Here is a 23,887-nt window from a genome sequence, read left to right as displayed (position 1 = left end):
GTTGATGTTTTCATTTGCTGATTTGTTGAATCATCTCCTATCTGAATCACTAATAACTGATCATTTATGTTATTAGGAAAATTAGGCATTTTGTCTCCCTCAAGAAACTGTGTTGTACCACTGACAATAATAAGCAGGTATGGTATTCCGTTTCCTTCCTTTGCTTTGTCAGCTTGACCATGCATTACTTTCCCATCACTGTTCTCTGCTTGTCTTTCTGTTTAGGAGGTTTATGGCAAAATTAGCCTCCTTTAACAAATAGTTAAGGAAAAAATCTCCTGCAAGCTTCTGCTGCTTTATTAAGAATGCACATCAGTTATGATTTAGTTTGTGACCCCACCACTAAAGACTAATATACTTAATAAGAGCATAAAATTCTTCTTCCAAATAAAAACTGTTCTATTTTTTCTATCTTCTTTTTTTTTCTATCTTAACTTCTTAAACAAATGACAAACATATATGTATTTGAGCATTTCCCCCCTACAAATTCCTATCAAAAACAGTCGGTCTAAATTAGTAAAAATTAGTACTATGAACACTATTTCATTTTACTATTACATCATGTAGAATAATACATTAGAATCTTGTTTTCAGGAGTAACAGAATTTTAATAAATTGCTATGAAAGTGAAGAGCTTTAAAAGAGTTTTATCGTAGAGAGCAATTTTGATATTGGTATATCTTTTAATTATACTTTTAATACTGGCTTATGCATATTTTCATTCATGCTTTAAAATTTATTGGTTAAAAAGTACTGAAGAAGTGTAATTACCAGTAATCTATGTTTGAAAACATGAAATATGGCCTTGGGGGTATATGGAGATTTTAAAAGAAGGAATAATATCTTGAAAGGATATGGAGGTCTTTGGGGGGCATAATACATTTTAGGGGAGCATGTCGGGGAGTTGGATAGCATAGGATCCGACAGTAGAGGCTGGCCAGGCAAGGAGAGGAACTGCTGGGTGATAGAGCCAGTGGATGCCTGGGCTCACACCCCCTCACCCCCCTCACCCCCCACCCCCCCACTCCATCCCCGAGTAGGCAGCTTCTGGAGGGGAGGCGGGTCTGGGCGCCACAAGCCTGTGACTTTCAGCTGCTGACTCGGCCCATGGAAAGTACCCATGCCTCACACTTTTCATAAAAAAATAATGATTCGATACTTGTGTCAAATTGAAGTGATCACTGCAAAATGATCACTAAAGTCAGTCAAATTAACATGAATCACCAGACATAATTACAAAATTTTTTCTAGGGACAAGATCTTCTTTTGAGACCTATTCTCTTAGCAGCTTTCAAATTTATATTGCAGCGTTAATGACAGTCATGGTACTATACATTATACCCCCATGACTTACTTATTTTATAAGTGGAAGTTTGTACTTTTGACCCTCTTCATGCATTTCACCTCCCTCCTGCCCCTACCCTGCCTCTAGCAGCCAATCTGTTCTTTGTATCTTTTTATATTTGGTTTTTCATTTTGGGTTTTGCTTCTACGTATAAGTGATACCATATAGTATCTGTGTTTTTCTTCATCTATCTTATTTTACTTAGCATAATGACCTCAAGTTCCATCCATGTTGTCAGAAATAGCAAGATTTCCTTCCTTCTGATGGCTGAATAATGCTCCTTTGTATACCTTTTCCACATTTTTCTGTCCATTCATCCATCAGTGGACACTTAGGTGGTTTCTGGGTCTTGGCTGTTGTAAACTGTGGTGCCACGAACCTAGGAATGCATAGATCTTCTCAAGTTAGTGTTTTCCTTTCTTTTGGATAAATGTCCAGGAATAAATTGCTAGAACATATTGTAGCTCCATTTTAAATCTGAGGAACCTCCACAGTGTTGTGCCCATAGACATTCCCACCAACAGTGCCTGAGGGTTCCCTTTTCTCCACATCTTAGCCATACTTGTCATTTCATATCTTTTTGACACTGACTATTGTAACAGAGGTAAGTGGATACCTCCTGGTGTTACCGATTTGCGTTGTCCTGATGACTAGTGGTGTTGAGCATTTTTGCATGTACCTGTTTGCCATCTTTTGCATGTACCTGTTTGTTATTGGTTTGTATGAGTTCTTTATATATTTTGGATTTTAACACCCTTACCTAATATGATTTGCAAGTATTTCCTCCCTTTTGGTAAATTGTCTTTTTATTTTGTTGGTAGTCTCCTTTGCTGTGCAGAAGCTTTTTAGTTTGATGGTAGTCTCGACCATTTATTTTTGTTGCATTTGCTTTTGGTGTCATACCTGAAAATTCATAGCCAAGACAGATGTCAAGGAGCTTAGTCCCTGTGTTGTCTTCTAGGCATTTATTGTTTCAGATATTATATATGTTCAAGTATTTCATCCATTTTGAATTGATTTTTCTCTGTGGTCTAAGATCATGGCCCAGTTTCATTCTTTTGCATATGGCTGTTAAGTTTTCCCACTACCATTTATTGAACAGACTATCCCTTCCCCATTGTATACTGTAGGCTTGTCATAAATTGACCATATAGATGTGGGTTTATTTCTGGGCCCTCTATTCTGTTCCATTGATCTCTGTGTCTCTTTTTACGCCAGCACCATACGGTTGGGATTCCTGTAGCTTTGTGATGTAGTTTGAAATCAGGGAGCATGATACCTCCAGCTTTGTTGTTCTTTCTCAAGATTGATCTGACTATTCACAATACTCTAGAACAGCGAAGGGAATTGTGCTTTAAGATTTAGTCCAACATAAAATGCCTCTTTCAACACGGAGAATTTCATCGAGAATCAGGAAGCTTTCACTTAGTATCATCGTCACATAGGAAGGCAAGTCCTCGGGGACCTCTGGGAAAGGAAGGGACTTGACTTCCATAGAAAAATACATTCCCCCGGCAGCAGAGTTGACACATTGCAGGAGGAAGGATGAGGTCTACGTGAGAGGTGACATGGCTGGAGGGAGAGGTGTAGGACATCCTGGTGGGTCTTCAGAGACAAACTACTGAACCCAAGCAATGCAAGTCAGCCTGTCACGGGGCACAGCTCATTCACGCTCACGCTCATTCATGCAGACACCAGAAATAAGCCAAGTACAGTTCACGTCCGAAATACAGCCTTCTGCTACCAACCTAGGCTCATTCCTCCTCCTTCCTCTCTTTATCGGTCAGTCAGACCCCCCAGTCTCCTTGTCACCAGTCTCTCTACAGCCACATATCCCCCAGTTCTACCCATCCTTTGCGGTCCATCCCAAGGAATGTCAAGTGCCCTTCCCCTACTCAAGCCCCCAAGTTCCTTCTTTGCTGAGTATCCCCCTCACTGTTACCATGGCCATTTGTGTGCCTAACTGCTCTCTCGTCTCCAGAGCGGTAACCAGCCTGTGCTTGTCTCTGTGAACCTGTCCTGCCTGGGGCATAGTAGGTCCTGCAGCTGTGGGTTAGCTCAAATGGAATGGAAGGTCAAGGTTCTGGCTTCCTGCCACCTTCCAACCCCTCCTGTTTCTCAGAAAGGAGGCTGTCCCTTAGTACAGGACCTAGGGTTGCAGCATCACAGGGCCGTGTCTTTTCTGATGCCCTAAATAGAAACGACTTTACTGCCATGAATTAGCTGCTGTTCTGAGAAGAGTAGAAACGCAGAGCTATGATACTCTGAGCCATTGACGTCACCTAATGGTGCTGCACAGGCCTGGAGAGACACTTAGATTTTCCAATAACAAAGAATTTTTATGTCTCTGGCTAGCCGCAGTGTTTTTCCTCCTCATCTAAGGAGGCTGAAGTGAATGGTGATGGCTCTGTGATGGGAAGGGCTCCCCAGAGGGTGGGAGCAGCCTGTGTGAAGGCAGGCCTGGCGGCACTGCTTTCTGGGGTTTAGCCTTGACGTCAAGATCCGCCCGTGGGTTTGCATTTTAACAAGGAATGAAATTGTAAGCCAGGGTGCTGTCTTCTGGTAGTGCTTGTCATCAGCAAAAATCCTTTTTCCTGTGTGAGCCCTGTAGCTTTTTGCCAAGGGGCTAGAAGAGCTCAGGGAGGTTTGTTGGCTGTAAACACTGTCTTCCATCCCCACACACTTGCTCCCCAAATATGGCAGGGATGGTCTCTGCCCAGAAGCCGTGGAGGTCACGGACAGATCAATAGGAGACATTTTTAGAGCATGGCGCAGCAGAGGTGAGAGCTGAGAGCAGGAGAAGGAACACAGGACAAAAGGAGACTGACTAGAACTTTTTTTAGGTGTCCTCTAGTACAGGGGGCAGCAAACTACACCCTCCAGACTGAGTGTGGTTGGGTTTGTATGTAAAGCTTTATTGGAATACAGCCACACTCTTTGTTATGTTCTGGTCGCTTTCATATTACAACAGTAGACAAGTTACTGCAGACGCTGTGTGGCCCACAGAGCCTAAGATGTTTACTCTCTGGCCCTTCACACAAAAAGTTTGCCAGCCCCTTTTCCAGAGGATGATTTTCTTTTTGGACTACCCACCCAGCTAGGCCTGAGACAGTCTGGGATCCCAGAAGTGGCCCCCGTCCACGAACACACACACGTCTTGGACTCTTGGCCTTCATGCCACCCCTGCACCCCGGGACAGAGCCTGTCTCAATCCCTTCAAACCAGGAAGACACAAGGACCTGTTCCCTTAAAGTTTTTGCCTTTTCGTGTGGTCTAAATCCAAATGCATGACTCAAAGTGCAATTCCAGGGACCTGCTATCATGGTCCAGGAGTCAGGCTGGTATAGGGAAAGGAGACTTCTTGATCCTGACTTCACACTAGCCTCTCCTGAGCTGGCCTGGTCAAAGCAGAGGGGTCTCCCCACTAGGGTCCCTACAGTACCTACTATTAGTGCCTCCCCCATTCTTGCATTTTCCTCCAAGCCTCGGCCATGGGAATTATGGAGAGCGCAGCACTCCCAAAAGCCAGCATGCCCATGGCAGGCATGGAGTTCTGGGAGAGAAGACGGGAGGCCAGTGGGCAAGAGGGTGGGTGCAGCTGGCCGTGTGGGTCCTTGGAGTTGGGTCACCTGGGCCCTCTCTTGTGAATGGACGACTCCCAGGCCACGGAGAAGCCCCAGAGTGGTGCAGAGGTGGCCTGTACTGTAAGAGGAGGTTGTTCATTTTTGTGAAGTCAGGGAGCACAGACACCCCATGAGCAGCTCCAGAAAATATTCCCGGTTGCACTGCGGTAGAGCAAGGGAGGGCCCGTGACCAGCAGAGCTCAGCAGAGGCCTGCTGCTTTCTGGCAAATCAAGGTTCCAAGGCAAAGGCTGAGTGAGAACAGAGTGAGAGCAGCCTGACCTGCATTTTGCACAGCACTTTCCAGACCCGGGATGGGGGGGTGGGGAGACCTACTTGATTTTGAAATTCCACTGACAAGCTCTACATCCTCATTTTGGGGAAGAAAAGGTGTTTCAGCAATGAGAAACCAGGAAGGACCTGATGTCTGAATGAAGAATAGCTGTTGAACTTGAATAAGTTTGGCTTTAGCGGAAAACTTGTTTCTTTCATTGCAGACTGATGGGAGCATTGTCAGAGCCTAACATCAGTCTGGGGCATGGATGTTTGGGGTGGCTATTGCTTTATCTTTTTTTAAAAGATTGATTTATGAGAGAGAGAGTGTGGTGGTGAGGGAGAGAGAAAGCAGACCCCGACCCCAATGTGGACTTGGCGCGGGGCTCAACCACACGATCCAGAGATCATGACCTGAGCTGAAATCAAGAGTTAGATGCTTAACTGATTGAGCCACTCAGGTGCCCCTGGAGGGGGGTGTCACTGCTTTAAAAGCACATTCACTTTTGTCACCTGTTTGAGAATAGTAGGATCAGAAATGGGAGCTGAGGGGCGCCTGGGTGGCTCAGTGGGTTAAAGCCTCTGCCTTCAGCTCAGGTCATGATCCCAGGGTCCTGGGATCGAGCTCCGCATTGGGCTCTCTGCTCAGCAGGGGAGCCTGCTTCCTCCTCCCTCTCTCTCTGCCTGCCTCTGCCTGCCTCTGCCTACTTGTGATCTCTGTCTGTCAAATAAATAAATAAAATCTTTAAAAAAAGAAAAGAAAAGAAATGGGAGTTGAATTGTCCAAGTTGGCTGTGATGGAAACTTGCTTTGAGATCAGTTTGGGGGGAGTTCATTCATACTTTTATAGTCTTCTATTTAATCTTAAAATTGTAAAGATTAGGAAAAAGTAGAACTTTACTACAGTAATAATGTACATGACTAAGCCTGTCAAAAGTGCCTAAAACAAGATACAAAGGGTGTGAGAGTGGCAGGGAGTAGGAAGGGAGAAAGAACAGGTTTTCGGGTTTGTGAGGCTTCGTGTGCAGGAGAGACTGGGCCCCGAGGAAGGCAAACACAGTGGGAAATTTAAAGGAATCAGATTAGGCTCAACTTTGGAAAGAATGATTCGAACGGACAAGGCCTCTTTGTAGTTTTGTGGGTAGTGAGTTCATCCCTGAGGGAGGTATTCAAGTAAATTAAGCACTTGGGAGGAAAAGCTGTCTGGGGAGGTAACTCACCAGCCAGAGGTTAGACTAGATCAGTGGTTCTCCAAGCGTGGTTCCCTGGGCCAGCAGCAGCCCTGGAAATTTGTCAGAACTGCAAAGGGAGACCTCCAGAACCCAGCACTCCAAGGGTAGGGCCTGAGCAATTTGTTTTAGCAAGCCTTCCACATGATGCTGACTCGTTCTGAAGTTGAAGAGCTACTGGACAAGATAGTGGCATCCAGGATCTGATACTATGGACTCGGATCACTGGTTCATGGGTAGGGTCTGTTCTGGTTAAATCTAGTCAGAAAAGATTTTTTTCCTTTCTGGCCATCCAGCCCTCCCCTCCTGAGTATGGGGACCCTGACCCTCACTGCTCAGGAGAGGACCCCCCAGCCCTGCTCCAGCCACAGCCAGCCTGTGCCCTAGACCTCCATGAAATGTGGCTCGTTAGAGACGTGCTCCAGGTAGAGACCGCATGCTCCATCTTAGTATGAACAAGAATGTAAATTATTGCATTAAAAGTATCAATCTTGTATTGATGACATGTGACAATATCTTTTAGGTACGTAGTGTACCTAAAACAGTATTAAAATTAATTTTGCCCGTTTTTACTTTTTAGTAACAACTACTAGAAAATGTACAGTTCCACACATGGTTTGCATTTGTGGCTTCTGCAGTATTTTTGTGGGACAGCTGGCCTAGTCGTTCCTTGTCCTGTCAGATCTTACCCTGAATCCCGCTTCCCTTTGACAGGGGCCAGGGGCCAATAAAGAGTGTGTATAGTCTAGTTTGTGCCTGTGAGCCAGCAGCAGACAGCCTCCCACGAGATGAAACTGTGATCCATTCTCCAAGCCCCTAAGGATAGTGATCCCTATTAGGGGAGGATGATCTGATGGGCACATAAGCAGACCTTTAGGGAGCATTTTTGTTTGGGGAGTTGTGGGGCACCTTTCCTTCATTCTCAAACTGTGGGAGAAAGTCAGCTTTCACCTGTAGAACTCTTTAGTGGAGAGTGGGAGCCCATGTGCCTTGCCTGCTGGCAGCTTTCTGCCCCCCGCCCCACCCCACCCCAACCCAACCCAACCCTCCAGCCCCATTTCCATTTCCCAGCCCGAGACTGGTCTACTCTTGGGTCTGTCCTTGCCCTTCACTGCCCCTAGGCCTCTACTCTCTCCATATTCGCCAACTTCTGTTCCCCCTAATCCTTGCCTTCCTGGTAGGTGGCTTGGCCAGTAGGCTTTTCATGATTTTTGGACTTGTCCTCTAAGGTGTGGCACAACAGGGTTCTTAATAGTAAGACTCTTACTAGCTCATGGTATTTTCTCTAAAACAGAAGAAGTAGCTGGTGCAGGCAACCAGGGGAGAGAGGCACGCAAAATCACGAGAAGCTTTCTGCTCATTGCTTCCCTACTGATAAAAATGTTTGAATTTGTCCTAAGTGCCCAATACTTGAGCTCCATCTCCGTTTTTTAATGGCATCAACTGTTGGCAGCTTCCTTGTCCTACAGGCCTCAGCCTAGCTTCTCTACATGAAAACTTCCAGAACCTGCCAGCCATGTCTCCCCCATACCAGCCATGAGGTGAAGGTGATGCTTCTCTTCAGCATCCCCTGTTGGACTGTTCATCTTACCATTCTTTGGATCAGTTCTCACCTTGGGGAAGGGACGCCACTGTGTGTGCCCTATAGACATCCGGAAATTATTATTAAAGCTAATTTTTACTCCCTAACACAGTAACCTTTAGCAAGCCTAGGAAATTAAAGATGAAGCTTCTGTCTAGTCCCAAATCATTATTATATGTGGAGTGTTGATCTCCCTGGAGCTAATGTCTCACGTGCTGTTAACTATTTCCCATGTTTTTCCAAGGCACACATCCAAGTTTGACTTCTTAAAAGAAAGTTGGAGAAAAAGGGATCTGCAGTTGGAAACATGACCTCAGTTATCCCTGGCAGTGCCTGTTCACATTTAGAAATGTTTTTTTGTGTCCTCAGCGTGTTAGCTTGATGCTGAGTTTGTGCACGTGGACTTGACTCACAGTAGATGCTCCAAATATTTGTCGATGTACTTGCTAAAGCCACTAAGTAAACAAAATTTTTCCATTTAGCTTTAGTACATATTTACATGAAGCTATTTAAAGGAAGGCCTCTGATGTTGCAAAACCATTTTTCCTGAGAACTATGCTGGAACCGCCAAACCCTGAGCAGACATAAACGGGGTACCTGCTGCGTGTCGGAGATGCAGGGCCTCTGTAGGAGGTCCCAGCAGGGGACAAGGACCGGCAGGGACACTGAGGATGCAGTGATGAGATTACATGCATGGGAAAGTGTTAGGGCAGAAGAGAGGAGAGATGCAACTTCGTGGCTGGCATTGTGGGGTGGCTGTCGTGGCTGATCACGACAGGCTTCAGGGAGAGCCGCTAGAAGCAGAGAGGGTGAACCTGGAATGTTCTGGGCACACAGACCTGCCCTGAGCACAGTGAGGGAGCAGGTAGACATGGATGCCCTCACCCATCAGAGCGGCTTGGCCCTTGTGTGCATGGTGATGGGGATCCTTCGCACTCTCTGCAACTGTCCTCCTGTCCTCTGCCAACGTGGTAGGTCTTCAGCTCATGTTGAGGGCAGACAGGAGGATGGGTGAAACAAAGGGAAGGGAAAGTCTGAAATGCCAGTCCAGTTTTCCACTGCGTGAAACCGTTGGGGCCTTCTCACATGGTAGCTCAGCCCTGCTCCAGTGGGGAGGCTTAAGAAAGAGAGGTTTGGTAATGGGCATAGACACATTAAAGACCATTAGGTTTTAAAGAGGAGACACAGTGTTGGCCTTGGAAGAGAAGGGATTTTTTTTCCCCTCCTAAATTTAACTGAACTTCTAAAGGCTGCATTTTTATTGATTTGTCATTCAGGCTAGGGGAAGAGTCTGCTTTCTGTGAAGACTTAGACTAATTGAGCCCAAGGGACTTTCATGTTACCTCTTAGACCTGATGGTTAAAAGTTTTTACTTAACCAATTTTTTGTTTTCCAAAGCAACAGTTGGCAGCTGACTCCTCAGAAGGGATTGATTTACTCCACATTGAGAAGTTCTCAGTTGTGGGCATGCCTGGCCTAAGCTGGGCATTCATGGGTGGAGTGAGCATCAGTTGCCTGCAGGCCCTCTAGCCCGGCGTAAGTCACAAGGCCAGATGAGGCTGGGGTACCAGGTTTCTCCTCACATCTGCTGCTGCTGAAATCCTTGGGGGTGGCTAATGGGACCCCCCACATCCAGGCAGTCACCCCCACCCTAAACTGGGGGACCCCCTTCCGCATGCTTCCTTTCTCGTTCCCCGTCCCCCCCACTCAACATCCAAGAAGCCACTTAGTCTGAAGAGTGTGTCTTCTTTTCATCCCACTGTAAGTGCTGGCTGTCTCGTTCCAGCTTCTGGTCTGCTCTCTGCCTCCCCTGCAAGATGGCACCAACTCATACAGGCTCAGTAGAGCTGATGGTTTAATTTTCCGTGTGAGCAAGTTGTTAAACCACCCCTTATTAAACATTTGAATTACAGAAGCACAGTGTTGCGTTTTTCAAAACTAGTAAGTACTCAAAGTCCAGCCCTCTGCTATGTGTTACCACACTGTACTGTGACAGGTGTTCTGGAGGTCACTGACCTTTGTTTCATCTGTGTGTCAGAAATGCCAAATGAAGCTGAGCAGCCGGGTTCGACGACATCGTGTTGGTAGCTTCAAATAGCCATAGCCGGGCCAGGGAATTCAGCAAACTCTACCAATCAGAACTTCTTTTTTTTATTTTTAGACAAAACCTGTTCAGTTTATTATTTACGTGCTCCTTTTAATACCATTGCAATGAAGACTGACAATGAACAGGTACCTCTCCCTCTCTGAGCGATGTTTGTGTATGTATATGTTAGCCATTTTTGTCTTGAAATTCATTCTGTTAAAACATGTTCCCAGAATACATTCTGAACAGAGAAACTCGCTGTAGGTAAATAAGATCAAGAAAGATATGTTTGAGTGGACAAAGCCCAAGAGTTTTAAACTGTATTTGTGGCTTAATCTAGATCACAGTACATCTGTTTTGGCACAGTTTTTTTTTTTTTTAATTGAAGAATTGACATATATGTCAGTGTATAGTTTTAAGTGTACAGCATAATGATTTGATATATGCATGCATTGCAAAATGATCTTCACAGTAAATTGATTTAATATCCCTTGTCACACGGTTATTTTTTCTTATGAGAACATTTAAAATCTACTCTTAGTAACTTTCAAATATTAAATACAGTGACGTTAATTTTAGTCACCATGCCATGCATTACCATCCCCAGGACTTATTTATCTTATACTTTGTATCTTTTGACCACCTTCACCCAGTTCACCCAGGCTCTGCTTATAGTAGCCACCAGTCTGTGCTCTGTATCTATGAGATGGGGGTTTGGTTTGGTTTGTAGATTGCACATACAGGTGAGATAAAATGGTGATAAGGGGTTTATCTTGCTCTATCTAGCTTATTTCATGTGCCATCCATATTGCCACAAATGGCAAGATTTCCTCGTTTTATTCAGTTGTGTATGTGTGTGTGTGTATTTCCCATTTTTATCCATTCATTGGTTGATGGACACATAGGTTGTTTACATATATTGGCTATTGGAAATAATGCTACAGTGAATGGGGTACAGATATCTTGTCAGAGAGTGTTTTCATTTCCTTCTAATAAAAACCCAGCAGTGGAATTATCAGATCATATGGTAGTTCTGTTTTTAATTTTTTGAGGAATCTCCACACTGTTTTCCATAGTGGCTAAACCAATTTACATTTCCAACAGCATGAAAGTGTTGCATTTTCTCCACATTCTCTCAAACACTTGTAATTTTATGTCTTTTAAGTAATTACAATTCTAACAGGGATGAGTTCATATCTCACAGGGGCTTTGAATTCTGTTTCTCTGAGGAATGGTGATGTTGAGCATCTTTTCATGTACCTGTTGGCCATCTGTATGTCATCCTTAGATGTCTGTCCAGATCTTCTATCCATTTAAAAATCAGATTGTTCGCTATCGAGTGGTAGGCGTTTGCTATGCATTTTTAGATGTTAACGCCTTATCAGATATGTGACTTGGAAATATTCAGCAGATTGACTTTTCATTCTTAAACTTTGTTCATTCTCAATCTTCTTAGTTTTCTGTAATCCTCATTATTTGGGTTTCTTTTTGTTGTTGCCTTTGGTTTTGGTATCCCATCCAGAACACCATCACCTAGACAGATGTCAAGATCCCGATGTTCTGTTTTCTTCTAGAAGTTTTATGATTTGAGATCTTATATCTAAATCTTTAATCCATTTTCAGTTGAGTTTTGTGTACAGTCTAAGACAGTGATCCAGTTTCATTCTTTTGCATGTGGTTGCCCAGTATTTGCAGAGCATTCATTGAAGAGACTGTCCTTTCCTCATTGTATTCTTGATTCCTTTGTCATACATTAATTGACTATATATTTGTGGGTTTATTTCTGATCTGTCTATTCTGTTCCATTAAACTGGTATTGATTTTAATGCCAACAACATACTGTTTGGAATACTACAGCTTTACATACTACAGCTTTGTAATACACTTTGAAATTGGGGATCATGATGACTCCAACTTTGTTCTTTCTCAAGATTGCTTTGACTCTTGGGGGTCTTTTGTACTTCCCTATAAATATTAGGATTGTTCTATTCTGTGAAATTACCATTGTAATTATGATAAGGATTGCATTGAATCTGTAGTATGGATGTTGTAATGGTGTTAATTTTTCTAGTCCATGAGCAGAAAATCTTCCCAATTATTTGTGTCTTTCTCAGTTTCTTTCATTAGTGTTACACTTTTTAGTTTTCAGATTAAAGGTCTTCCACCTCCTTGGTAAAAAATTTTTTCAGTGAAAGTGGAGCTTTTTTGAGGTCTCAGCACCTTGGGGTTCAGACAGAGGCCACCCTGTGGGCAAAGGAAGAGCCAGTAGAGGGGCCATATTTGACCATCTTTTGGGGACATGGGTTGTTGTATGGCCACACTTCCTACGGCAGGTGACAGCATAGAGGTGCAGGTGAGCATAACATTTGCAGCAGCAGATCATCTTGTCTTAGTCCTATTTCTGGGCCAGCTGGTGCAGTGAAGGCTTGATGATGCCACCCCCGAAGTGAAGCACCAAGAGCAGGGTGAACTCTTTCTAAATATTTTAGTCTGAGCAGGTGCAGCCATCCTCCAGCTGTTTGCCTACAAAATCAGACACTACCAATCAAGACAAGGATGCCCTCCCTGTCTTGGATTTCGGCTTTGACATTCTCAGTGGTGTCACTGGGCTACATCTCAAGGGCAATGGTCTTGTCGATCGCTGTCTTCACAAAAATTGGCATCTCTGTATCTGCCACAAGGCTACTACCACCAAACCACTTGGCCACCTCGTTGAAGAGAAAGAGCTTCCTTGGTTAAATTTATAGGTTTCTTATTCCTTTTGATGCAATTGTAAATGAAATTGTTCTCTTAGTATTTCTTTCTGGAATTTGTCATTAGTGTATAGAATTGCAACTGATTTTTGTGTATTGTTTTTTTTTAATTTTTTTATTTTTTATAAACATGTATTTTTATCCCCAGGGGTACAGGTCTGTGAATCACCAGGTATTGTTTTTGAAAGCCTGCAACTTCACGGAGTTTTTTAGTTGTAACAGATTTTGGTGAAACCTTTAAGGTTTTTTTTTTTTTCTATATAAGATCATATCATCTGCAAATAGTGACAGTTTTACTTTTCCCTTTTCAATTTGGGTATCTGTTATTTTTCTTGCCTAATTGCTGTGGCTAGGACTTCCAGTGCTATGTTGAATAAAAGTGGTTCCAGTAGTTAAGGGTATGCCAAGACCTCTCAGTGTCCCACAGCAGAGGATCTTGGACAGAAGCAAGATGCGAGCTGATTAGAAGCCTTGTCCCTCCAGCAGCAGCTTTTGAAGTATGCAAATGTTCCTGTTCCAGGCTAAGATAAGATGATAGACTTTCCCTCTGCTGCCTCTGCACTGTGTGCTGGTGGGGCAACAAGGGGGATAGGCAGCATGTTAAGAACTGTGTCTGTTTGTTGCAGTCCTGTAGGATTTTTAAAAAAATAAGCCCCAGGAGCCACTGGAGCTGGATGATCAAGGGTTGTCCCTGGGTGACAGCCACAAAAACTGAGGTGCAATACATGTGCACAAGCTCCTTTCTGGGAGATACAGGTGGCATGAGGCAGGACAGAAGAAGAGTGAAATGACAGTGTCTGCCAGCCTCTCGATCTCTGGAGAGGATTGCAGTCAGCCCCTAGACATGTGTTAAATGAGAAGCCTGCTGTAGGGACGCCTGGGTACCTCAGTTAATATCTGCCTTCTGCTCAGGTCATGATCCCAGTGTCCTGCGATTGAGCTCTGCATCGGGCTCCCTACTCAGTGGAGAGTCTGCTTCTCCCTCCCCCTCTTCATGTTCTCTTTGTCTCTCTTTCAAATGAATAAAATCTAAATAAATAAATTAAACAAATAAGAGAAGCCTGTCCCTCAAGCTAAAGCTTTTAAGATAAGCAAATAGGCCTCTTTTCCAGAGAGGTTGGGTGCTTTCAGTTTGCCCTCTCTGCTCTGGGCCCTGGATGATAGCCGCCATGAGTCTGCATGAGCCCTTTAAGAACTGTTAGTTCTGGGGCGCCTGGGTGGCTCAGTGGGTTAAGCCTCCACCTTTGGCTCAGGTCCTGATCTTGGGGTTGGGCCTCTCATCCGGCTCTCTGCACAACAGAGAGCCTGCTTCCTCCTTTCTCTCTGCCTACTTGTGATCTCTCTTTCCTCTGTTGAATAAATAAAATCTTAAAAAAAAAAATAAAAAAGAACTTAGTTCTCTCTAGCCTTGTGCGTCTCAAGGATGCAGGCCCCATTGGCTTATGAAACTAGATCTTTTGTGTGTCCATTTCTCAGGTGGAAGTCTTAAAAGATGAGGTCCCAGATTTGGGGTTCAGCCCCTTCACTCCACAGAGATAAGCAGGAAAAGGAGTTTCCTCCTGACTATTGATCCACTGGGCGGGGCTTATGGCAGGATTCTTTCTCAGCTTTTCCTACCCTCTTTGCTGTAGGTTTTTCCCTCCTCGTTTGCCTGATATATAGGTGTTCAGCTCATTTCTGGATTTCTTTCAGAGGTGATTGTTTCATATGCGGTCGTAGATTTAGTGTGTCTGTAAGAGAAGGTAAGTCCTGGAATCTTCTGTGTCACCTTCTTAAACCTAAAAATTCCCGGGACAAATTATTTTCTAGACTTAAAAAACAGTGGTGGAGAAATTGTTAATAATACAGATTAAATTTAAGTGCACATCCAGTTTGTAGGAGTTTCATTGTGAATAGCAGAAAAAATAAAAGAAACACTCCTCCAGCATTCAGAAACTATTACATATTTCAGCAAAGAAGTTCACATTATTTTTTTTTAATATTTTATTTATTTATTTGACAGAGAGAGAGATTACAAGCAGGCAGAGAGGCAGGCAGAGAGAGAGAGAGAGGAGGAAGCAGGCTCCCTGCTGAGCAGAGAGCCTGATGCGGGACTCGATCCCAGGACCCTGAGATCATGACCTGAGCCGAAGGCAGAGGCCTTAACCCACTGAGCCACCCAGGTGCCCCAAGAAGTTCACATTATTAACAAATGAGTGGAGCTCCTATGCATCTGTTACAGGGCTTGCATCTTACTGCTTACAGTAAGTGAAAATGTCAGCTCCTATTTGTGTTGAAACTCCACTCATTCATCAGTTGAAACCAATACTAGGCTACTCATACCAGAGATCAGGAAAAAGGCAACAAAAGCATTTGGTGAGAATCAATCAGCTGTATAGAATTTATGGTAAGAATATTGTATGTTTTAGTATTTAGGAATTGCTGCACATCTTTTATGTCAAGTTGGCAAATTTTTCTCTTAAAGGATCAGATGGAATGTATTTTAGGCCCTACAGTCTCTGTCACAACTACCCTACTCTGCTGCTGTAGCAGGAAAGCAGCCATTGCCTAATCACGACCTGGAAATAAATGAGTTAGGCTATGGTATAATAAAATCAGTTACAAAACCAGGTAAAAATGTATTTACAAAGTCCCTGGGCCATAGTTTACTGACCTTTTTAATTAGTAGTGTTTACAGTAAACTTCAGTGTGGATATTTCTGAATTTTTCAGAAAGCCAGTTTGTTAAACCTTGACTGGCATGCCACCCAGACCACAGTCCCCATTCTGAAGGATCTCCCAGTAGCTCATCATTGTCTAAAAATAATAATAAAATCAAATTTTAAAAAATAGGGGACTGGGTGCCTCAGTCGGTTAAGTGTCCGACTCTTGTTTTTGGCTTAGGTCTTGATCTCCGGGTCATCAGTTCAGGCCCCACACTGGGTTCCATGCTGGGTGTGGACCCTACTTAAAACAAATACATAAATAAAATCACAGATATCTTTTAGGAGCACAGAAAGTGCTCTCTTATCCTGTCTGAGCCTACTGCCTACATCATTCCCTGCCACTCTGCTCTGCCACACCAAGCTCCTTGGAGTTCCCATCCACATACCCAGCCTTTCTGTCCCTCTGGGCACTGTACTTTTCCATCTGTCTAGCATGTTCTTCGTTCCTCCTGTCCTCCCTTGCTCACCTGATCCAGGTCATATTTCTCTGTGATTTTGCCCAGCCACTCTCTCTTCTTACCTACAAAGGACATCTAGACTTCCCACAATGGACACAGCTCACCAAGGGCAACATCCTGTCTCAGTGCCCTACACTGCCATCTCCCACTAAAGCTACCTGAACCCAGGAAAGAGTTGATGAGCGGAGTTTGTGTCCCCTATTGTGCAAGTGCTTTCATACATTAACTCCTATAATAATCACTGCACCTCTGTGAGGTAGATATGATGATCCCTGTTCTACAAATGAAGAAACTGAGGCTTGAAGTGGTTAAGCAGCCTGTCCAGGTTTCACAATGGTCACATGTGGTAGAGTCAGTATTCAAATCCGAAGTAGTTAGCATATATGAATGCATATATGAGAGAAATTAGAAATATTAGGTACGTATCTGAGCAGTCACATGAGAGAAAGGGCTACCCTTACTTGGGAAGCTGGGACCACTTAATGAAGAAGGTGTTGATTGAGGTCAGATAGAATTTATCCTTATAGAGAGAAGAACCCCATGCAAAAGAAGAAGGGCAACGAGAGACAGGAGAAGCAAGAATGGTTGGATTTGGCTTGATCCCTTGATGTCTTATAGCATGGGGGAGATGAAGCTAAGGGTGGAGTTGGGGCTCAGCTGCCCACCTGCCCACCTGCCTCTGCCTAGATTCCTCTGATCATTCGTTTCCTCCTCCAGGTGCTTACAGGTCCAGAGCCATCCTGATGGGTGTTTGGCCTAGAGTAAATTAGACCATGTACTCCCTGCTGTGATCCAGTCTCTATCTACTGAGGAAATGAAGTTGATAGGAGCATTTGACAAGCCATGAGAAGTTACAGCAGGGCAGTTTGGGGGTCTGTGTAGAATGCTAAGAGGGTGATGTAGCAAATTGTCTCTAGAGGAGCTGTTGCCCTGTCCTTGGAGAGGCTGGAGCCTCAGCCCTCTGTTGCTTATTTAAAGCCGTTGGAGCTCCTCAGCCCACAACCCGGTGGTAGGTAGACATTGTGTGTGGTCAGTTCTCACTGCCGCATTCCAGAACTTTCCCCATTGTATTTTGGAGTTATGCAGCCAATCAATACTTAAAACCCAGCCATGGTGAGGTTCCTGGCTGGCCCAATAGAGCATGCGACTCGTGATTTGGGGTTGTGAGTTCAAGCCCCACGTTGGGCCTAGAGCTTACTTAAAAAAACAAAAACCGAGCATAGAAACTCGAGCATCTGTGCTAAAAGGATCTGTTGTTTCAGCTGTAGTCAGAGCAGCGTTCATCCTGAAAGCTTTTACTCAAGCTTCTGGGCCTTCGTTTATGTGGTGACTTAGGGAGTTTTTAAGAGCAAAATTCCAGCAAGGATGGACTTCTCCAGTGCCATTGCTGAAAGAAGTGAGGACTGAGGAGGAGGAATAATTTGGAGGGTTTTCCATTAAACTTGCCGCCCCATTTGGGAGAAATCTGAATTCTGAAGTCGACTTCTTGCCCAGATTTCCTGAGTTTCTGGTGAGGATTTCAGAGCTGAGCTCCAGGAGACTGGAGGAAGCATGCATTTATTCCTCTTCTTTTTGACCATTCTGTACCTAAGCCCAGGAGTGGGTTAAATGATATTTTTCCTGATTATCTTAAACAAGACGACTGTAGAATGGCATGCTGAACAAGTGAGACCTTTGTACCTGGGAGCGAGAGGGAAGGAAGCAGAGGGCCTTATCTCCACGGGTGCTTGTTAATCTTTCATTCTGACCAGGACTATGGTACTATGTGGAGAAATCAGAGTTCAGCCCACCTTCAGATGGCTTCGAGTGAGAAGCTTTTCGATCCTTAGAACCGTCAAAAGGAGCTTGAGTCTTAATGACAGAGCCTTGGCCTTGGAGTTATAGAAGAAGTAAAAGATAGTTTCCTACTAAGGAGGTTATATCCCATAAGGAACACTGGACCTGTTTGGCCATGGAAATCCCTGTGGGAGGAATGTTTCCATCTATCCCCTGCCCCTGGTTCCAGAGAGCTGCAGCCCCCAGAAGCTCTTGTGTTGCAAGTTGAATACCATGAAAGGCTAATACAGTGTTCCTCAGCCCTGGTGGCACCCTGGAGTCACCTGCTGAGTTAAAAACCAAACAATACAGTGACTCCTGGGCCCCAGGGGCTCTGAGGGAATGGGTCTGGGGTAGAAGCTGGGCACGAGCACTTCGAAGAGCTCCCCAGGAGATCCCAGGGTACTAACAAGGCCGAGAACCGCAAGGCTAGAGAATGAAGTCTCTGAGTTTTTTGGATCTGCCATGATCGGTTAGATGTGTCTAGGGAGATTTCCTGCCAGACGCTTTATAGAGGGACGGGAGTATGCGTGACCAAAGAACCACCACAGGATAGGCATTTGGAAGGATGGTGTGCGTATCACATGGGGAGGACCAGGCCTCGGTGGGAGCTGCCAGGGGCGAGACCAGGCTTCATCATCTCTAGAACTCCTTCCTGAGCCCTGGCACACAGAAAACATGTGTGGTGTGAATGTTTGCACCCAGGGGAAGGATTGCTGCTGGGTTAGGGTACCAGCAGTGGCTTCTGTGTGTGTTGATCCTCAGTCCGTGTCTAGACTGGGCAGTCCATGTCTAGGGGACATGGAGCATACTGTGAACTCAGTTCCAGCCAGTCGGCGCGAGGGGTTTCTAGAACAGGCATTCCTATGAGAAAACTGACTGGGACAAACTGCTCTCCCTGCTAGTTCCATGAGCTCTGTGAGGAGAGGGTACCCTGCCTGTCTCCCGAGGAAACACCCAGCCTCAAGCCGGCATGTGGTGGTTGGTGTTCTGACTGGTTCTCAGTCTTGCCGAGATTGGTTCCAGACATGGGAGCATCTGTCTTTGCAGGGCCTGACCAGAAGGCACATGAATTCCCAGTTACGGTCAGATTTGGGACATATGCAACAGAAGAAATTCTACAGCCCACCTCCTAAGCCCTGCTATCCATTTCAGCTGACAGTACTTGTTTTTTTTTTTTTTTCCCCATTTCTTTTCCACAGTAATGTTTAATGGCTTTGAGCTCTGGTAGGGAAAGCAGTGGTATGGGTGGGATTTATTAAGTTTTCTGTTTCAATTTAAATTTGAAAAATTTATCTAGCACCCTTTAGGCCATGAGAACATCTATTTTTTAAAAAGTAATTTTCTTTCGTTTTTTAAATAACAACGTATTATTTGCTTCAGGGGTACAGGTCTATGATTCATCAGTCTTACACAATCATAGCACTCACTGTATAGCACATACCCTCCCCAATGCCCATAATCCAGTCACCCTATTCCTCTCCCCCTACCCACCAGCAACCCTAAGTTTGTTTCCTATGACTAAGCATCTCTTATGGTTGGTCTCCCTCCCCAGTCCCATCTTGTCTCATTTTTTCCCTCCCTACTCCCTGTACCCCCGCCCTGCCTCTCAAATTCCTCGTATCAGAGAGGTCATATGATAATTGTCTCTCTGATTGGCTTACTTCGCCAATCAGCATAAATCCCTCTAGTTCCATCCACATCGTTGCACATGGCAAGATTTCATTTCTTTTGGTGGCTGCATAGTATTCCATTGCATATATATATAACATCTTCTTTGTCCATTCATCTGTTGATGGACATCTAGGTTCTTTCCATAGTTTGGCTATTGCAGACATTGCTGCTATAAACATTTGGGTGCACGTGCCCCTTCGGATCACTACATTTGTATCTTTAGAGTAAATACCCAGTAGTGCAATTTCTGGGTTGTAGGGTAGCTCTATTTTCCTTTTGAAGAACCTCCTTGCTGTTTTCCAGAGTGGCTGCACCAGCTTGCATTCCCACCAACAGTATAAGAGGGTTCCCCTTTCTCTGCATCCTTGCCATCATCTGTTATCTTCTGACTTGTTAATTTTAGCCGTTCTGACTGGTGTGAGGTAGTATCTATCTCACTGTGGTTTTGATTTGTATTTCCCTGACGCAGAGTGATGTAGAGCACTTTTTCATGTGCCTGTTGGCTATTTGGATGTCTTCTTTGCAGAAAGGTCTGTTCATGTCTTCTGCCCATTTCTTGATTGGATTATTTGTTCTGTGGGTGTTGAGTTTGATAAGTTCTTTATAGATTTTGGATACTAGCTCTTTTTCCGATATGTCATTTGTGAATATCTTCTCCCATTCTGTCAGTTGTCTTTTGGTTTTGTTAACTGTCTCCTTTGCTGTGCAAAGGCTTTTGATCTTGATGAAGTCCCAATAGTTCATTTTTGTCCTTGCTTCCCTTGCCTTCAGCGATATTTCTAGGAAGAAGTGGCTGAGGTCGAAGAGGTTGCTGCCCATGTTCTCTTCAAGGATTTTGATGGATTTCTGTCTCACATTGAGGTCTTTCATCCATTTGGAGTCTGTTTTTGTGTGTGGTGTCAGGAAATGGTCCAGTTTCATTGTTCTGCATGTGACTGTCCAATTTTCCCAACACCATTTGTTGAAGAGACTGTCTTTTTTCCATTGGACATTCTTTCCTGCTTTGTCAAAGATTAGTTGACCATAGAGTTGAGGGTCTATTTCTGGGCTCTCTATTCTGTTCCTTTGATCTATGTGTCTGTTTTTGTGCCAGTACGATACTGTCTTGATGATGACAGCTTTGTAATAGAGCTTGAAGTCTGGAATTGTGACGCCACCATCTTTGGCTTTTTTTTCAACATTCCTCTGGCTATTCAGGGTCTTTTCTGGTTCCATATGAATTTTAGGATTTTAGGATTATTTGTTCCATTTCTTTGAAAACAATAGGTGGTATTTTGATAGGGATTGCATTAAACGTGTAGGTTGCTTTAGGTAGCACAGACATTTTCACAGTATTTGTTCTTCCAATCTATGAGCATGGAACATTTTTCCATTTCTTTGTGTCTTCCTCCATTTCTTTCATGAGTACTTTACAGTTTTCTGAGTACAAATTATTTGCCTCTTTGGTTAGGTTTATTCCTAGGTATCTTATGTTTTTGGGTGCAATTGTAAATGGGATCGACTCCTTAATTTCTCTTTCTTCTGTCTTACTGTTGTTGGTATATAGAAATGCAACTGATTTCTATGCACTGAGTTTATATCCTGACACTTTACTGAATTCCTGTGTAAGTTCTAGCAGTTTTAGAATAGAGATTTTTAGGTTTTTCACATAAACTATCATCTGCAAAGAGTCAGACTTCAAATTCTTCTGATTTGGATGCCTATAATTTCTTTTAGTTGTCTGATTGCTGAGGCTAGAACTTCTAGTAGTATATTGAATAGCAATAGTGATAGTGGACATCCCTGTCATGTTCTTGACCATAGGAAAAAGGAAGAAGTTGCTGCGGCTCTCAGTTTTTCCCCAATGAGAATGATATTCACTGTGGGTTTTTCATTGATGGCTTTGTTAATATTGAGGTATGTACCCTTTAGGCATTGTTGATATTGAGGTGTGTACCCCCATCCCACACTGTGAAGAGTTTTGATCAAAAAAGGGTGCTATACTTTGTCAAATGCTTTTTTTAGCATCTCTTGAGAGTATTGTATGGTTCTTGTCCTTTCTTTTATTAATGTATTGTATCACATTGATTGATTTTGCAGATGTTGACCAGGCTTGTAGCCTGGGAATAAATCCCACTTGATCCTGGTGAATAATCCTTTTAATGTACTGTTGGATCCTATTGGCTAGTATTTTGGTGAGAATTTTCGCATCTGTGTTCATCAAGGATGTTGGTCTGTAATTCTCTTTTTTGGTGGGGTCTTTGGTTTTGGGATCAAGGTAATGCTGGCCTCATAAAATGAGTTTGGAAGTTTTCCTTCCATTTCTATTTTGTGGAACAGTTTCGGGAGAATAGGTATTAATTCTTCTTTAAATGTTTGGTAGAATTCCCCTGGGAAGCCATCTGGACCTGGGACTCTTGTTTGTTGGGAGATTACGGATGACTGCTTCAATCTCCTACTGGTTATGGATCTGTTCAGGCTTTCTATTTCTTCCTGGTTCAGTTTTGGTAGTTTATATGTCTCTAAGAATGAATTCATTTCTTCCAGATTGTCAAATTTGCTGGCATCTAGTTCCTCATAATATGTTTTTATAATTGTTTGTATTTCTTTGGTTGGTTATGATCTTTCCTCTTTCATTCATGATTTTATTTATTTGGGTCCTTTCTCTTTTCTTTTTGATATGTCTAGCCACGGGTTTATCAATCGTATTAATTCTTTCAGAGAACCAGGTCCTAGTTTCGTTGATTTGTTCTATTTATTTGTTTGTTTCTATTTTTGGTTTCAATTTTGTTTGTTTGGTTTCTATTTCATTGATTTCTGCTCTGATCTTTATGATTTCTCTTCTCCTGCTGGGTTTAGCCTCTCTTTGCTGTTCTTTCTCCAGCTCCTTTAGGTGTAGGGTTAAGTTGTGTACTGGAGACCTTTTTTGTTTCTTGAGAACGGCTTGTATTGGTATAAACTTTCCTCTCAGGACTACCTTTGCTGTGTCCCACAGATTTTGAACAGTTGTGTTTTCATTTTCATTTGTTTCTGTGAGTTTCTCAAATTCTTCTTTGATTTCCTGGTTAAACTCATTCAACCCCTACCCTTCAGTAGGTTGCTCTTTAGCTTCCATGTACGAGTTCTCTCCAACTTTCCTCTGGTGGTTGACTTCTAGCTTTATAGCATTGTGTTCTGAAAATATGCAGGGAATGACCCCAGTCTTTTCGTACCTGTTGAGACTTGATTTGTGACCCAGTATGTGATCTATTATGAAGAATGTTCCATGTGCACTAGGGAAGAATGTGTATTCTGTTGCTTTGGATGGAATGTTCTGAATACATCTGTGATGTTCATCTGGTCCAGTGTGTCATTTAAAGCTTTTATTTCCTTGCTGATCTTTTGCTTGGATGATCTGTCCATTTCTGTGAGGGGGGTATTAAAGTCCCCCACTATTATTGCATTATTGTCGATATGTTTCTTTGATTTTGTTAATAATTGGTTTATATAGTTGGCTGCTCCCATGTTAGGGGAATAGACATTTTAAGTTGTTAGATCTTCTTGCCAGACAGATGTTTAAGTATGGCATGGTATAGTGTCCTTCCTCATCTCTTATGATAGTCTTTGGCTTAAAATCTAATTGATCTGATATAAGGATTGCCACCCCACCTTTCTTTTGATGTCCATTAGCATGGTAAATTGTTTTCCACCCCCTTACTTTACATCTGGAGGTGTCTTTGGGTCTAAAATGAGTTTCTTATAGACAGCATATTGATGGGTTTTGTTTTTTATCCATTCTGATACTGTGTGTCTTTTGATTGGGGCATTTAGCCCATTTGCATTCAGGGCAACTATTGAAAGATAGGAATTTAGTGCCATTGTGTTGCCTGTAAGGTGACTGTTACTGCACATTGTCTATTCTCTATTCCTTTCTGGTCTGTTACTTTTAGGCTCTCCCTTTGCTTAGAGGACTCCTTTCAATATTTCCTATAGGGCTGGATTGGTTTTTGCAAATTCTTTTAGTTTTTGTTTGTCCTGGAAGCTTTTTATCTCTCCTTCTATTTTCAATGATAGTCTAGCTGGATATAGTATTCTTGGCTGCAGGTTTTTCTCATTTAGTGCTCTGAATATATCATGCCAGTTCTTTCTGGCCTGCCAGTTTTCTGTGGATAAGTCTGCTGCCAATCTAATATTTTTACCATTGTATGTTATAGACCTCTTGTCCTGGGCTGCTTTCAGGATTTTCTCTTTGTCACTAAGACTTGTAAGTTTTACTATTAGATGATGGGGTGTGGACCTATTTTTATTGATTTTGGGGGGAGGTGGTGTCTGTGCTTCCTGGATTTTGATGCTTGTTCCCTTTGCCATATTAGGGAAATTCTCTACTAT

At 43.3% G+C, this 23,887-nt stretch overlaps 1 protein-coding gene across 7 annotated transcripts in view; it reads left to right on the top strand.

Annotated features, from left to right (window-relative positions):
- Positions 1-23,887, top strand: part of PDE8B (phosphodiesterase 8B) — a 260,450-nt gene that overhangs the window by 170,899 nt on the left and 65,664 nt on the right. For all 7 annotated transcript variants that reach the window (XM_082724779.1, XM_082724778.1, XM_082724777.1 and 4 more), the window contains one exon: positions 77-137. In XM_082724779.1, coding sequence (XP_082580905.1) covers positions 77-137 — 61 coding nt within the window. The remainder of the gene's footprint in view (positions 1-76; positions 138-23,887) is intronic.

The sequence above is a fragment of the Mustela nivalis genome (assembly GCF_964662115.1).
Source record: "Mustela nivalis genome assembly, chromosome: 3".
Classification (NCBI taxonomy): Eukaryota; Metazoa; Chordata; class Mammalia; order Carnivora; family Mustelidae; genus Mustela; species Mustela nivalis.
This window is presented reverse-complemented; position numbering and strand designations above follow the sequence as displayed.